The 13,679-nt window shown below is 36.6% G+C and overlaps 1 protein-coding gene across 5 annotated transcripts in view; it reads left to right on the plus strand.

The window, feature by feature from the left end:
• LOC144634021 (potassium voltage-gated channel protein Shal-like) overlaps window positions 1-13,679 on the plus strand; it is a 46,696-nt gene that overhangs the window by 26,887 nt on the left and 6,130 nt on the right. For 2 of the 5 annotated variants that reach the window (XM_078492951.1, XM_078492953.1), the window contains exons 2-3: window positions 3,990-4,059; window positions 12,618-12,911. In XM_078492951.1, the coding sequence (XP_078349077.1) occupies window positions 12,664-12,911 (248 nt within the window). In that variant the 5' untranslated portion in view covers window positions 3,990-4,059; window positions 12,618-12,663. Of the gene's footprint in view, window positions 1-2,576; window positions 2,592-3,989; window positions 4,060-7,848; window positions 8,066-12,617; window positions 12,912-13,679 lie in introns of those variants that run through there. The other 3 variants (XM_078492955.1, XM_078492952.1, XM_078492956.1) reach the window with 3 other exon arrangements.

The raw sequence follows: 13,679 nt of genomic DNA on the forward strand, positions 1-13,679 counted from the left end.
AACTTCCAAGGTGGAAGAAGTTGGTTTGAGAAATCGAGAGTAAAATAGGGAAGGGAGAAACTCCTACAACTGTTTTATCTTCTTTTGTTTCTATCTTTTCTCTTTGCCGTAGTGATCAGCTTACCGTTTTTTTACAAACTATTTCTGGTTCGAGTTATCAAGAGGTTCGAGAAACCTGGAATCCACTGTATCTTTCTTTTTGACTTTTTCGTTTATTGCCCGCCCCATTAAGGCTAACACTGATACTCTTCCTACTTTTTGAAAACTGGGTCAAGCCAAAGTCGGATTAACTTCGCGTCAGCTGTGAAATGACCACTGTTGAGCAGCTAGACGCGCGGCTGTCTTGACACGCAGCCCGCACGGAGTGGGTAGGAGTACAGATTTAATCCCCACCGAGAGACTAACGGGCGGAATTTTGTTCAACTACTGATCAAACTCGGCTCCATCCTGTCCTAGGCGTGTTTTGTTAATTTGACAATGGTATCGAATAACAAAATGTTTCGTGAAACATTTGAGAAGAAAAAATAAGCGATAGGAAAATAGAACGACGTTTCGATGACGCCATGTCATCATTATCAAGTTAAAATTATAATACGGAGTTCATGCTCTTTATTAGAAACATAAAGCCGAAACTTAACACGCAATCAGATTCTGGGCGTGCTAAACTGTTTATTTAAAAACTTAATATGCTAATATATTATCACACCCAAGATCACTATATAAGCATGAACTCCGTATTATAATTTTAACTTGATAATGATGACATGGCGTCATCGAAACGTCGTTCTATTTTCCTATCGCTTATTTTTCTTCTCAAATGTTTGACAATGGTAGTTAAATAAAAAAAATCATGAAATTCGTGCACATGATATTCGCATTTCATCGCCATTTCTCCACGTGGAGACTGCATGAAATGGGCTGCACGGCCTCCGTTTCTAGACTGACCTGTCTTCTGCTGCTGTCGCTATCTCTGCCCAGGTTAATGATTTTATTCGCAGAGATTACAGTTTCCGTAATTAGTTTGGTTTTACGGGATGGAGCGATTAACTGATGCCCAACCCGGAACCTGGAAGACCAGGGTTTTTCTGTCGGGGTTTACTTCGTACTTCTCTTAGTCACAGGCTCCGATTATTTCAAAGCGCTGGACACTCGCTTTTGGCTACTATTTCTCAGCTGCTAAAAGCACTACCAGGGGCTTTACGACATTGAGGACGTGCGACTTCGTGGCAGAGCCTTATTAGACGGAAAGGTATTTCCCAGCATCTAGGGGGGTGGGGGGGGAAACTGATATTAACCAACGACCTAACGACTCGTCCAGGTTGACCCGAGTACTATACGGTATAAAGAGAGCCATAAGGAGTAGAACCACCCCTTGTGGGTATCTGGTGATACACAATAAGCAAGCACTATAACTCCCCTTGTCCCATGCTAGGGATTAAATCTGTACCCCACCCGGACATGCATGTACATAGCTGGGCGAGTGTCCCTTTCTTCTATGACTTGTGTTCTAGTGTTGCTAGGTGGCGGACTTTCCTGACATGTTTCCATTAAATCTTGGATCTTCCAGACAGGAAAATCAATACGATAGCGTCATTACTAGATATATTCCAGCATTCAGTGAGCATTGAAGGCGCTTTATGCATCGTTGAAACTTCGATGCACAGAATTGCATCACAATTTAGCTTATGGAGACCATACCGTCAATAATTATTATGCTTTGTTACTGCACAGCCATGCTTTAACACACGTAGTCTACTACGTAGTCTATCCTTCAAAAATATAGCGATCAAAAATATAGCGATGTTATAGCCAACGAAAAAGGAATGAATCATAAACAGTTACATTTTTCATGAGTAATTTATTCAATGTTTATACAAGAGAAGCAGCCGTGAACCGCGAAAACAATGCTTTATTTGAAGAAAAGATATAAAGCAAAAGTAAATTTGTTTTCAATCAAAGTTATAAAGGAAAAAAAGATTGGATCGCGATCGCTTATCGACGAATAATGAAAGATCTCTGCATGTTCCTAAATAGTCAAACGATAGCCCTTGTTTTTATTTTAAAGCCCAATAAATTTATCATGATAAAGAAAAAAGTTGTTTTATTTTAAAACCATGGCATGATCACTCAATTTGTTAACACGAGCAATGCTGATACACTACATGTATGTATGTTTAGAAATTGGAAAACGCAGATTACAATACGAAACAATACGCCAGGGCATGCAGCACAATGCGTCGCTACTGTCTTTGGCACTGCGAAACTCAATTATATGTAAATATGCGGTGCTTTTTAAATTAAACGTGGTTTTTTCTTAGCAGCTGAGTGGCAGACAGATTATTTCCTAACTAAGGCTATAAATCTAAGGTTACGACAAAAAAAATATAAGACATAAGGTTATTGTAAACAACATCTTACGTAAGGATTGTTGTAAGAAATGTAAGTATTTGGTTTTGGAAATGGTTTATTTTTTGTCTGGCTTTGTCGTGCGGAGTTAAAATCTGCATGCCCCTTTTTGTGGCTTGGACCACTAACTATGCTTGGACGCAGTGAAATCTCTGACCAGAATGACGTGTAGAAGCGATAAGCAGGTAAAACCAGACATGTTTTTCTGTTCATTGCCATTTTCATATAGCGTACACGTACTGTACTATGTTTAATGCTGAAATAGGAAAAATGAACGTTTCAGTCTTGCTGAGCAGAATTTATCTATTAAAAGTAGCCAAATTCAGGAATGAACTAAAACTTTGTAAAATTCAACTATTAAGAGAAATAGACGTTGTCTTAAAAAATTACAGGCTAAATTTAGATTCCCACCAACTTACGCAAACACCATATTTGCTTAAAAGATAAGAAGTATTTTTATTAGAATGTAGCAAATAGAATAAAACCATTCTTACGCAGTTGAAATGTTTCATACTATTTTGATTTTTTTATATAAATAAAATTCGTTAACATCATTGAACCGAGCCTTCCGGTTTCTTTGTCCACGAAGTTTGTTGCTGACAAATAGTCAACCAAAACAACTTTATCATAGTTTTTTTTTATTTCTCTTTAGCGTTAAGAAGTGACAAGGTATTTCTAAGAATAACTTTGTAAGATAAGTTCGTCCACAGACATATTCAAAAAATATATACAATAATTTTAAAAGGATAGATAGACATGAGATATGCGTAGACAACTAATTACTGGCATGTTTTTCTGAAAATCTACCGCCCAGACTGAAATTATTCTTTCATTTAAATTATTCATTTTCACACATAGCTATACATCAGATTTAACTTGCTTCATATAGCTAGCGCACGGTATTTTCATTTCATTAATTTTTGTATTCTAGTAAATATTTATAGTCCTCTTCAAAATAATTCTCAAATTTGAAGTTGTTAAATAAACCGTTTGCTTGCATTGTTGTTCAGTTCCGTCGTTTAGAGTCGATTTAGAGACTGTGGTCTAGGTCACGTGGCAGTCTTTTCGCACACGTAGGCGTTATTTAATTTACTTTTCTCAGTTATAATGCATCGGTTTTGCTACTTGCAACCAAGAAATGCAATTTATCGTCTGGACTCATTTACTAAGTTTCATTGCTACACCAAAGTACGAAACAATGAAGGATATATCAGAAATTTATTGGGGTTAAACCGTGAACTTTGTTTTTTTATTGAACTATATTTTCAAGACACATTGTTTTATGTCCATTAAGAATTGATTTTCTTAGCAGATAAAAAGGACTTTTATAGATTGTGCAATATATTAAATACCTTTAAGAGTCTACACAGCTTGTTTGAATATCAGATAATTTATAGCAAGTTTCAGGTCGTAAACCAATTATTTTAGTCAGATATTTTTAGACACTGATTTAAAATTAAGTAGTATAGGATCTGGATAAATTTAAAAGCTTTTTGCTAGAGATAACGGGAAATTGGGTTACTTTTTTGCGGATTTAAGACAAAATTTAATTGTGGCATAATTGACATGTTTTTGCGTTTCAGTTGTAGGTTACACAATGATGATGCGCTAGCAGTGATCAGTGAATTCCAACACCTCGTTCTTAAACTGTAGGTAAGTTGTGTTTTAAAAACTTATTTTATAATAATACTCGATATTATGAGAGTAAAAGAGGAAAATCAAATCGGTCCATCGATATCATATTCGTTTCATTTTCCAACTCTGTTCATTTGTTAGCGTACAAGCTCGAAAATAGTTTTTCAAAAAAGGGTCGCTCCAACGCGCATTTGGGCAAATGCAAAATGGAATTTGTTCTATATAAATAAGTTCAAAGGATTGAAGACTAAAAGTTATGATAAAGTTATAGAAACCCAAACGTTTTCGATTTGATAAACATCATCGAAAAAAGCACTAAAGATGGCAACATGCCAGTAAGCTAGGGTTCGGTTATAAAGGTACCTTTGTCATATTTCTATTGTTTCAACCTTTAAAGAGTATAAGTTGTTTTCGTTTGGATGCTTGGACGGCATCCGTCATTAAACTAATGTTTGCAATATAGAGCTGGAACAAAAAAAAAACGTTTTGTGCAAATTGTAGCTTTGTAGCGCTTTCGTAACCTAGCTATCGCGAAAAAAGCTGCTAAGTTTTGGGAAAATTACTAGAGCAGTTTTCAATTGAGTGTCGTAAAACCAAAACCAAAGTTATTACTCTGGCCAATCACAAAGGACACAGACAATCCAGAGAACCAATCAAAACTCGAAGTAAATACGTGTAGCTGGCACGAAGAGCGGGAAAACGTGCGCGAGCGAGTCACGATTGGTTTTGGTTTTAGTTCTGATTGGCTGAGAAAGTGGCGGGAGATTTTTAAGCCAATCACTAAAGCGCAGTAATGCAAAACCAAAGCAAACGCAATTTGCTTTCGACACTCAAGTGAAAACCGCTCTAAAGTGCGCAGATATTGATGATCTTTTTTAGGGCACCAATGCGGCAGCCATAAAATAAAGGGGGACTTGCAAGGTTAAAATGGGAACTGAGATTTGCCTATTTTTCCACTAAAAAAAAATAAGATTTAGAACACCAGGAATGGGAATCACAAACAAAAATGATAATGGAAATGGGATTTGGACAAAAAATAGGCTGGCGAAATAGGATTCTACGATTCTACCATCAATGTCATTCACTTTCTCTTTGTATTCGCTCTGTAATTGGCTAATCATATCAGCTTCCTGTTCTCCAAATTTGGAGGAAAACGGAAGTAAGGCAAATTTTCTAGGAATTTTCGCGCTACCGGTCCAAAAGGACCGGTAAATCGCTCTGTAATTGGCCAATCATATCAGCTTCAAAATGGGGACACTTTAAAGTAAAAGAAAAATAACAAAATCGAAATATCCTAATAAATGCTAAAAACGGTTAAAATTGGTTAAACTATTTACAATATATACAAGTTAAAATACAAGATAAAATATTTTCAATATATACAGATAAAATACAAGCTAAGAACTTACATTAAGAACTACATAGAATATAATTAGCGCAGCAATCTAATGTGACAAACTGTTGATTTTTCGCATTCTTATCGCTCTTGGAGACAAGATTTTTCTCTTCCGGTGTTACGACAAACTGTCGTGATTGACACATTTTTTGCATTCCGATCGTTCTTAGTGGAAGAACAAAATTTTTTAACTTCCGGTTTGCAGATAGCCTTTATAAACGTGGCGCGCACGCGTAATACGCAATCCGCTGGTCACTGTCAAGATTAGGGTTGCGGGCCTCTCTTGGGCCCGAAATAACATTCAAATTTCAGCCTGGACTGAAAAGTTAGCTTTAAGATACGCAGTGATGGTGTTTTCGACGAAACAAAATGGCGGCCGCGAGAAGTTATCTAATGTAATCATAACAAAGTTTCAGCCCACCTCCTGTACTAAAAATTCGTTATGTAATCGTTCCCTCAGTCAGACAGAGCAGTCAGTCAGTCAGTCAGTCAGTCAGTCAGACAGACAGACAGACAGACAGACAGACAGACAGACAGACAGACAGTTTGTCAGACAGACAGACAGACAGACAGTCAATCAGTCATTCAGTCAGTCAGTCAGTCAGACAGTCAGACAGACAGTCAGACAGACAGTAAGTCAGTCAGTAAGTCAGAGAGTCAAGTGGCAGTCGCAAGGGAACTCGAGTACCACTCCTGTCGCCGAAATCTGGGTTAGCATCGAAGTCGCTAAGCAACATGAAATTTATCAATGCGTCATGCTGGCGCAACCATTTTCGGAGTTCTCGTGAGTCGGCCGAAGTTTTGCCAAAAAAAACAACTGGTTCTTCTGGCTGAACTTGCAATCAGAGATTATAGACACTTAAAGGATTTCTGTACCACTGAACTTTATGAACAAGGATTTTCAGACTTCTTTGAAACGGCTGAAGAATCGGAGCGCGCTGGATGCGGGACTACTTTTACTCAGTGAAGCGAATATAGCATAGGTCTGATATGCGTCGCTGTGAAATTAACAAACAGTAGCGCAGGGATGATTTTTATTAACTTAAGGTTTAATTTATAAGCAGCATTTCAGTGTCTAATACAGTCGAACCCCTATTAAGCGGCCACCCATTAAGCGGCCACCCCCTATTAAGCGGCCAGTTACTAAAGTCCCGAAAATATTGTCAGTAAAATACTGTAAATATAACCCTTTTAAGCGGCCACCCCTATTAAGCGGCCACGGCCACCTTTCTTCCGTCCCAATGAGCGTTCTTCTATTGTTTTTACCTCTATTTAGCGGCCAATAAGAATGTAATATACGATATTTAAATTAATTTCCAACAAGCTCAGACCGTGACGGCCGATAAAATCATTCAAACACAGGTTTATTGTCGTCTTCCTGTGATTCCGTTATTCCTTTTCGCCTTATTTTGTATTGAAATAATGTAACCTTTAAAAAGACATAATGCTAATTTCTAACAAACCCCTATTAAGCGGCCAACCTCTATTAAGCGGGCAGTTGCCATTTCCCCGAGGGTGGCCGCTTAATAGGGGTTCAACTGTATAATTCAAGTGCCAAAAACGTCTCCAAACTCGGTTTTCTCTTATTTAAACTCAACGCAATACACAATGCCCACAGCAAAAAGCAAAGAAAAATATTTGCATAACGTTTCCGGACGATGAACAATGGTATATGTATATGATTCATTGAATAAGGGTTCGTGATCTTCAAAATAAGCATCACTCAATCTTTAAGACTATACTATTGCAAAAGCCTTTATTAAATAGTAATCTTATCAATGACGGGCTATCTTGCAACAAATCACCGATAAAAATATGCTTGAAATATGAAGTGAGTTTGGTCGAAATTGAAAATACGTGAACTTAAACCATAAGCCTGACCTTGCTCCAACCTTTCGATTTTTGCTAAGATTTCTCACCATAAATCAGAACAATCTTTATTTAATTCCAATTTTATTAAAAGCAGATCAAATAGCAAAGAGGGTAGCTGCGGTTAGATTACTTATATTTTACATGCACCGAATAAAATAGAGCTGTTAGCTTTTAGACCAAACACTGCTAAAACAAAAGAACTCTCTTATCTCTCAGGGATGTGATGGTTTTGTTGAATAATTAATAGAGCTCTGTCGCCTATTTATACACGGGAAATAAAATCATTTTGCAGTCTAAATTACTGCAAATTCGGTATTGTTGAGTGACAGAATTTAGAAGTCTGGCAGTTAGCACCAATTCCCTTAAAAGTACAGGGCCATTCATTGCCTTATTATTTTTATTATTATTTTAAGTTGTCAAAATTATGTCGGCACTACATCCTGATCATGTTGCCTAATTTTATGTATGCAATGTCATTATTAATATGATGTACCGAATAATAACCGAAACATGAGAAATGACATATGTGTTTCAAAACGATAGGGTCGGAAAAAGATAGCCTTCTTGTCATAATCATTTTTCTGACAAATGCGCCGGGTATATTTTTCAAAAAAAAATAAAAAAAAATAGGGTGAACGTTATCGCTATGATATTACTTGATCGTTAACAAGCCGAGGAAATTAAACTGGCAAGCAAGTAGACGTTTTATTTCAAGAGGACTTTACCATATTGTTTTGGATCAAAGCGGTTAAAAAGGTATAGTTTTTGCTCAGTCTCTGTTATTCTTGTAATTTATATTTTCTGCAGTTGTTTGTTTAAAGTACCTATAACAAGAAGTCTTGCTAGCTCGGTCAATACTGCTCTAGTACACGGCCATTGTATTTTACAACCATTCAGTAGATGCATAATTAATGAAAACAGAAGTCAGACAAATTCCAGTCGCTCGTGTTTGGAGAATATCAGGATTTGTACAACATTTTTTTCTGTTGTAGCCTCCATAAACGTTGTATAATTATTTGTTGTACTCATCTTTTTCTAGAAAGTCATTCATTTTTGACACAAAAATACGACGAAGGCAGTCTTCCAGTGTTGATGCGTAACTACATATGCTGTTGGCTTTTGTAAAAAGCAAGTTTTAATAATGACGTTATGTATTTCCCGCAGGGAAGAAAAGAATTTGCATGGCTGTTTTTATTAGATGAATACGCTGCTTTTGGTATTACATCACAATCAAGAGAGCCATTGTATGTTCATTTATTACTATTATTTATTATTTTCTGGTCGCGTAATGTTGAAATTTACTCGGCATAAAAATTGAACTGAATCATTTCCCATACAGAACTTTGTCAGGTTTTATTGGTTTTTTCGTAGCAGTTAACCTTTTTATGTACTCTCCATGCCAGTTAATTTGATCTGGGAAAATTTAATTTGAAATAGAGACGTTCCCTACCGCCGTAAGATCATCGAATTATCAAGTCCTAAAAAACCTACAAATAATGACTGTTCAAGGAATTTTTTTCAGAGAAAAAGAAAAACGGTATTAACTGCAAGAAAAAATGACCTTTTTACCTGATTTTTTTCTCAAAAAATAAATATTGGAAAAAATGTTCGTACACAACTTTTGTTTAATCGCTCACATTTATTGAATGCAATGAATATATAACGGAAACCAATATGTTCCTTGCTTTGTTGTGCTAATGCAATACAGGCAAACTCGTTAGTAAACGTTTACTTGATCACTTTGCTGAACTTGAATTCCACTGAGCCGTTACAGGTCCACTGAAATTTTCCACTCCGTACCGCTAGCTGGATTTGCCATACGGCAGTCCTGCGTTCAACTCACCTTCTATGCTAATATAACTGATAGCCCCTTAGTCAGGCTTCTGCTATGCGGGCTTCTCGGATTCTTATCAAACAATTGCAAGTTATTATGTACTTTTATTCATTCTATACTTAAATTATACTTAAACATTTTTCGGCGCTCAAAATTGAGAGTTACTAATTTTATGTTTATGTTTATTCTTCGGAGAAGAATAAGGAATTGTCTCAATAACAGACTGTTTTTTGGACTAATGATGTTTTGTATGTGATATAGGCAGGTGTCCGCATCTTGAAGCGAAATGAGTCAAATTACTGTCATTACTGCGAGTTCCAGAAAAACTAGAAAAACTATTTCTAAAAAACTATTTTGAAGATCCACAAGGCAAAACTGTTAAGTCCCCTGAGTTAAATACGTTCGTGAATAAAGTTAAGTATTAGTAGCTTTTCAAGGCTTTCGAGCATGTTATTGTAGCGCAAATGATGTGGTATACTATACGTGAGTGGCATAAATATCGATTATTTTAAAAATGAACTATGATATGTCATTTGCATATCAGTCGACACGAGTTTGGCAAAACATCCGAAATGCACCGTTTGAACTCATTCAACTCTATTTACACTCTAAATACTTAACCCCTTATTAGTAGGATTATTTTCTTTACTCTGACTAACTAGATTTTTTTTAGTGAAGCTAACATGAAATATTCGCTACAAATTTACTGCAAAAGTCTTTCGTTAAAACGTCTAAAATTACCCGCCAATTAGCTGTCAGACATTCGATAGTTTGCAGTATTCAAATTTATTTTCTTCCGAAATTTTCGTTAAACGCATTGACACCTTGTCATCCAAAACGATCGATCTTGCAGCCATCAGTCCGATGTATTCATGCAGCCCGCACAGTAAAGAACACTGAATTTAAAAAGACAAGTAAGTATTGGTTGGTTCAGGTTTACAAATGGCGAGTAATTGTTAAGAAATTATGTAGCCAATAGCTCTTTAACGTTGCCGTAAACGGCAAACTGAAAAACCTACATCTATAAATATGGTCAGTCTTTTGAAAGCGAATGCAAATTGCGCCTAATAGTTAATTTCGGTCTTCGAATTTCGAGTTTTAAAAGCGACGGCTAGCCTGATCACGATCGATTGACGGCCAGTTGTAATTTTCTAGGGATTAAATCCTTAATGAAAATAACCACTTAAAATTAACGCTACTAGCAACAGACATGTCGTTTTAGGTCAAAGGTAATAAGAGGACAAGGCTTTTGCCATATCGAAACTCATCGTACATATTCATGGAAAACATCTTGGCTTAAAAGTGAACTCTTCGAATAGGAATTCTAATTTCTATAGATGTCTGAAAAACAGAGAGACCGATGTTAAGACAATGGGGCTAAAGGAAGTAATTTTGCTGTGGGCTGACCACTCTTTTGACATGTCAAAAGTTCGTGTTACAGTGTGCCATGGATGAATATGTCATGTTATAAATAATTGACATGTTAAATAGTCTGCCAAAATCCTTAAAAAAAAGTTTGCTAGCCCGTCAAAAGAAATGGAAATGTCGAAGAACAATCCTGGAGCAAAAGCTTTAGCCTCAGATTTTCGCCTGTTTCATGAATGTTCAAGTCCTGACATGTACGCGTTGCAGACCTATCTTTATTTCGGCGGCAACCTTTCATCATGGCGCCTAAAGGCCCACAACCTGGAGTGTCCAACAGACCCGCGAGCAGTTTGTTTTTATAATAAGGGACAGACCATTATTTTTTTGGAAGGGGGGGGGGGTGAAAAATACAGTGGAACCCCGATATAACGATATGCCAAGGGGGCAGTAAAATTATATCGTTGTGTCGAGGAATCGTTATATCGGGGTTCCGTCCCATACATTTTACTTTTGCCGGGACATAACATATTCATCGTTATATCGGGAATATCGTTATATCGAAGATCGTATATCGGGGTTCCACTGTATTGAAAAAAAATTGTTTGCAGAGCCTGGAAAGACAAAATGAATTGTTTGCAAACACGATATGTATAACAAAAAATAGTAAGAATTTCAAATAAGCAGAGGTGCATAAACTAAAAAAAAAAAAAGTTTGCAGAGGAAAATTTTTCATCCCCCCCCCCCCCCCCAAGAAAATAATGGTCCGTCCCTAAGAACGAAATTTTGCGCGGAATTAGAAAAAAAAAAGCATTCGACAAATCTACTAACTTTAGCAGCTGCCGGTGATCGCCGTCGATCCATCGATCGACCCCGTGAACTGAACCTAGCTTTGACAAAAACAAAACGCTGCACTTACACAATGTACCCAATATCGGCACCAGTCGCAAGCCGGTGGCAATATTTTTTATTTTAATTGCGGAATAGCGAATGTGTTTGGATGTAAAACAAAAATGATACCTGTTATAAAATCAATAAAAAAGAAACTTTTGATCGACAGACGATTCTGTCCCCTGTATTCAGGTTTTTAAAATTAACGACGGACGACGACAATATGGCAGATTTTAGTTCTGAAGGTATTTAGGAGTGCAAAATTCTCAGTTGCTTGTTATTTCCCTAACGGCCATTAAATAAAATTGGTATTTACCATGGCATTGTTCCAGTTCTTGGAATAAACGTCATAAGAGTGTGATTGTGCTGATTAAGTTATTTTCTCCACTAAAAAAATGAAACATATTTCGAGTTAATGGTTCGCTGATGCTACTTGTTTTAATAACCTACCAAAATCCCGTTTAATTTCCTGAATTTAAGTTACTTAAAACGAAAAGGTGCAACTCTGAATAAATTTTGACAGGTGAAAACACCTGTTGTTACCGATTATTTGACTGAAACGGCGGGAAAATTATTCCTTATTTTACGCCAATGACTTCACAACATGTTGTAGACAAGTGTTGGTTTAGTTAATGCAAACTTAAACATTCTATCGCAACTGTGTTGCTATAAAACCTTCTGGATGAATGGGCAAAAACTAGAAATTTATAAACATTTTGTGGTATCTAAATTACGGTTTAGCTTCGTCTTATTTCTTGGAGGCTAATATTAAATAGTTTTTTTTGGCGTAGAAGCACCCTACTGAGTGCGTGTTTATCCGCGAATTTATTTTATATTAGAAGTTTGTTTTGACCCGGGGAGAACTCAAAATGTCGACAGCTGAATAAAAAACGGGAAGGTTCTCTAGTTATGTTTTTCAAAGCTTCACTCTTTGAAGAAATTTAAAACAGATTACACTGAAGAATTGTTTACTTGTGAGCTAGCGAGTGCATTTTGTGGCCTAACGCTTGAATTATTGATGCTTATTCTAAACTGCGGGCTCCCAAGTCGAAATTAACGGTAACTGTGGCCCGCAGTTCACGCATAAGGTTGTCACTCATGCAAATAAGGCAAGAAAGTAGGTTTGAACCGCGTTCCCTGCGGCGAAAAAATACGTTGTTAATTGGTCTTTTCAATAACGACCTGGGCTAAACACGCATATTCTATATCTGTTTACATCAGGGCTGTGTAAAATCTCTACACGGCGTTCAGCTCTGCCGCTCGGGACATGATTAAGAAACCAGCATACAAGGACAGTTCAGTTTGGTCATTGGACAGCCCTTCGCACCGGCCCCGCAAGAGAATATTGTTAAAGGTCGGAGGCAGATTATTCGAGACCTGGGAAGACAACCTCGATAACCATCCTGATACACTTCTTGGAAGTCCGGAGAAGGAATTATTTTACGACCGGGGCTCCAAGACCTACGTATTTGACAGAGACCCTCAGATGTTCAGGCAAATTTTAAACTATTACAGGTATTTTTGCATTTATTCTTTTCAGTTTAAAAAAAAAATTCAGAACACTTCAGTATACAATGTGTATCTTACATATATAATTTAATCTCAACTACGTTCGTGATTATACGTGTAAATGTAAAGCTATCCAAAATGCATTCCACATTATTCAATGTTATTTACTAACCTATATTAAAGTGAAACTTAACAGTAAGAAATGCACAGGTCTGCTATATGAACATCGACAGAAACATATTATTGCGATGAAATTGGCTTTCTTTATTATTTATTTACAGTAAGTTTTAACACGAGCGTGAAATAGGCGGACCAAACGGGCTAAAATTAAAATTCTCCAAATCCATATAAATAAGACCACAAACCGAGCAAAGCTCCTTAGATTTTGCGGTGTCCTTTTTTGGTTTAAAATCTTGTAGCTATATATTCTATATGAATAATCTCTTTTATTAGCCACAATATTGGGTTTATGTCAGGCACTAAGCCGTACGGTTTTATAAGTGACCTCGTGCGGTTAATGCTTGGTATTTATAATCACGTATTTTTGTTTAAAATAGAAACTTTCAATATCAGGGAATATTTAAATCGCAATTTCAAACACGTCTATTTCTTTCAAAACAAAAACACACTAGGGATCGAGAACACAATCGGTTTCCAGAAAAGTAAAATAGTTTTGTTTGCGAACTGCCAACTGGTTTCTAACCGTCGACAAAAAGGGAGAGAAATTGAACCAGAACCTTGACCGTGATAAATTTTGTTTTAGGAATATTAAAT

The sequence above is a fragment of the Oculina patagonica genome, chromosome 12 (assembly GCF_052425735.1).
Source record: "Oculina patagonica isolate OP01 chromosome 12, crgOcupat, whole genome shotgun sequence".
NCBI classification, from domain to species: domain Eukaryota; kingdom Metazoa; phylum Cnidaria; class Anthozoa; order Scleractinia; family Oculinidae; genus Oculina; species Oculina patagonica.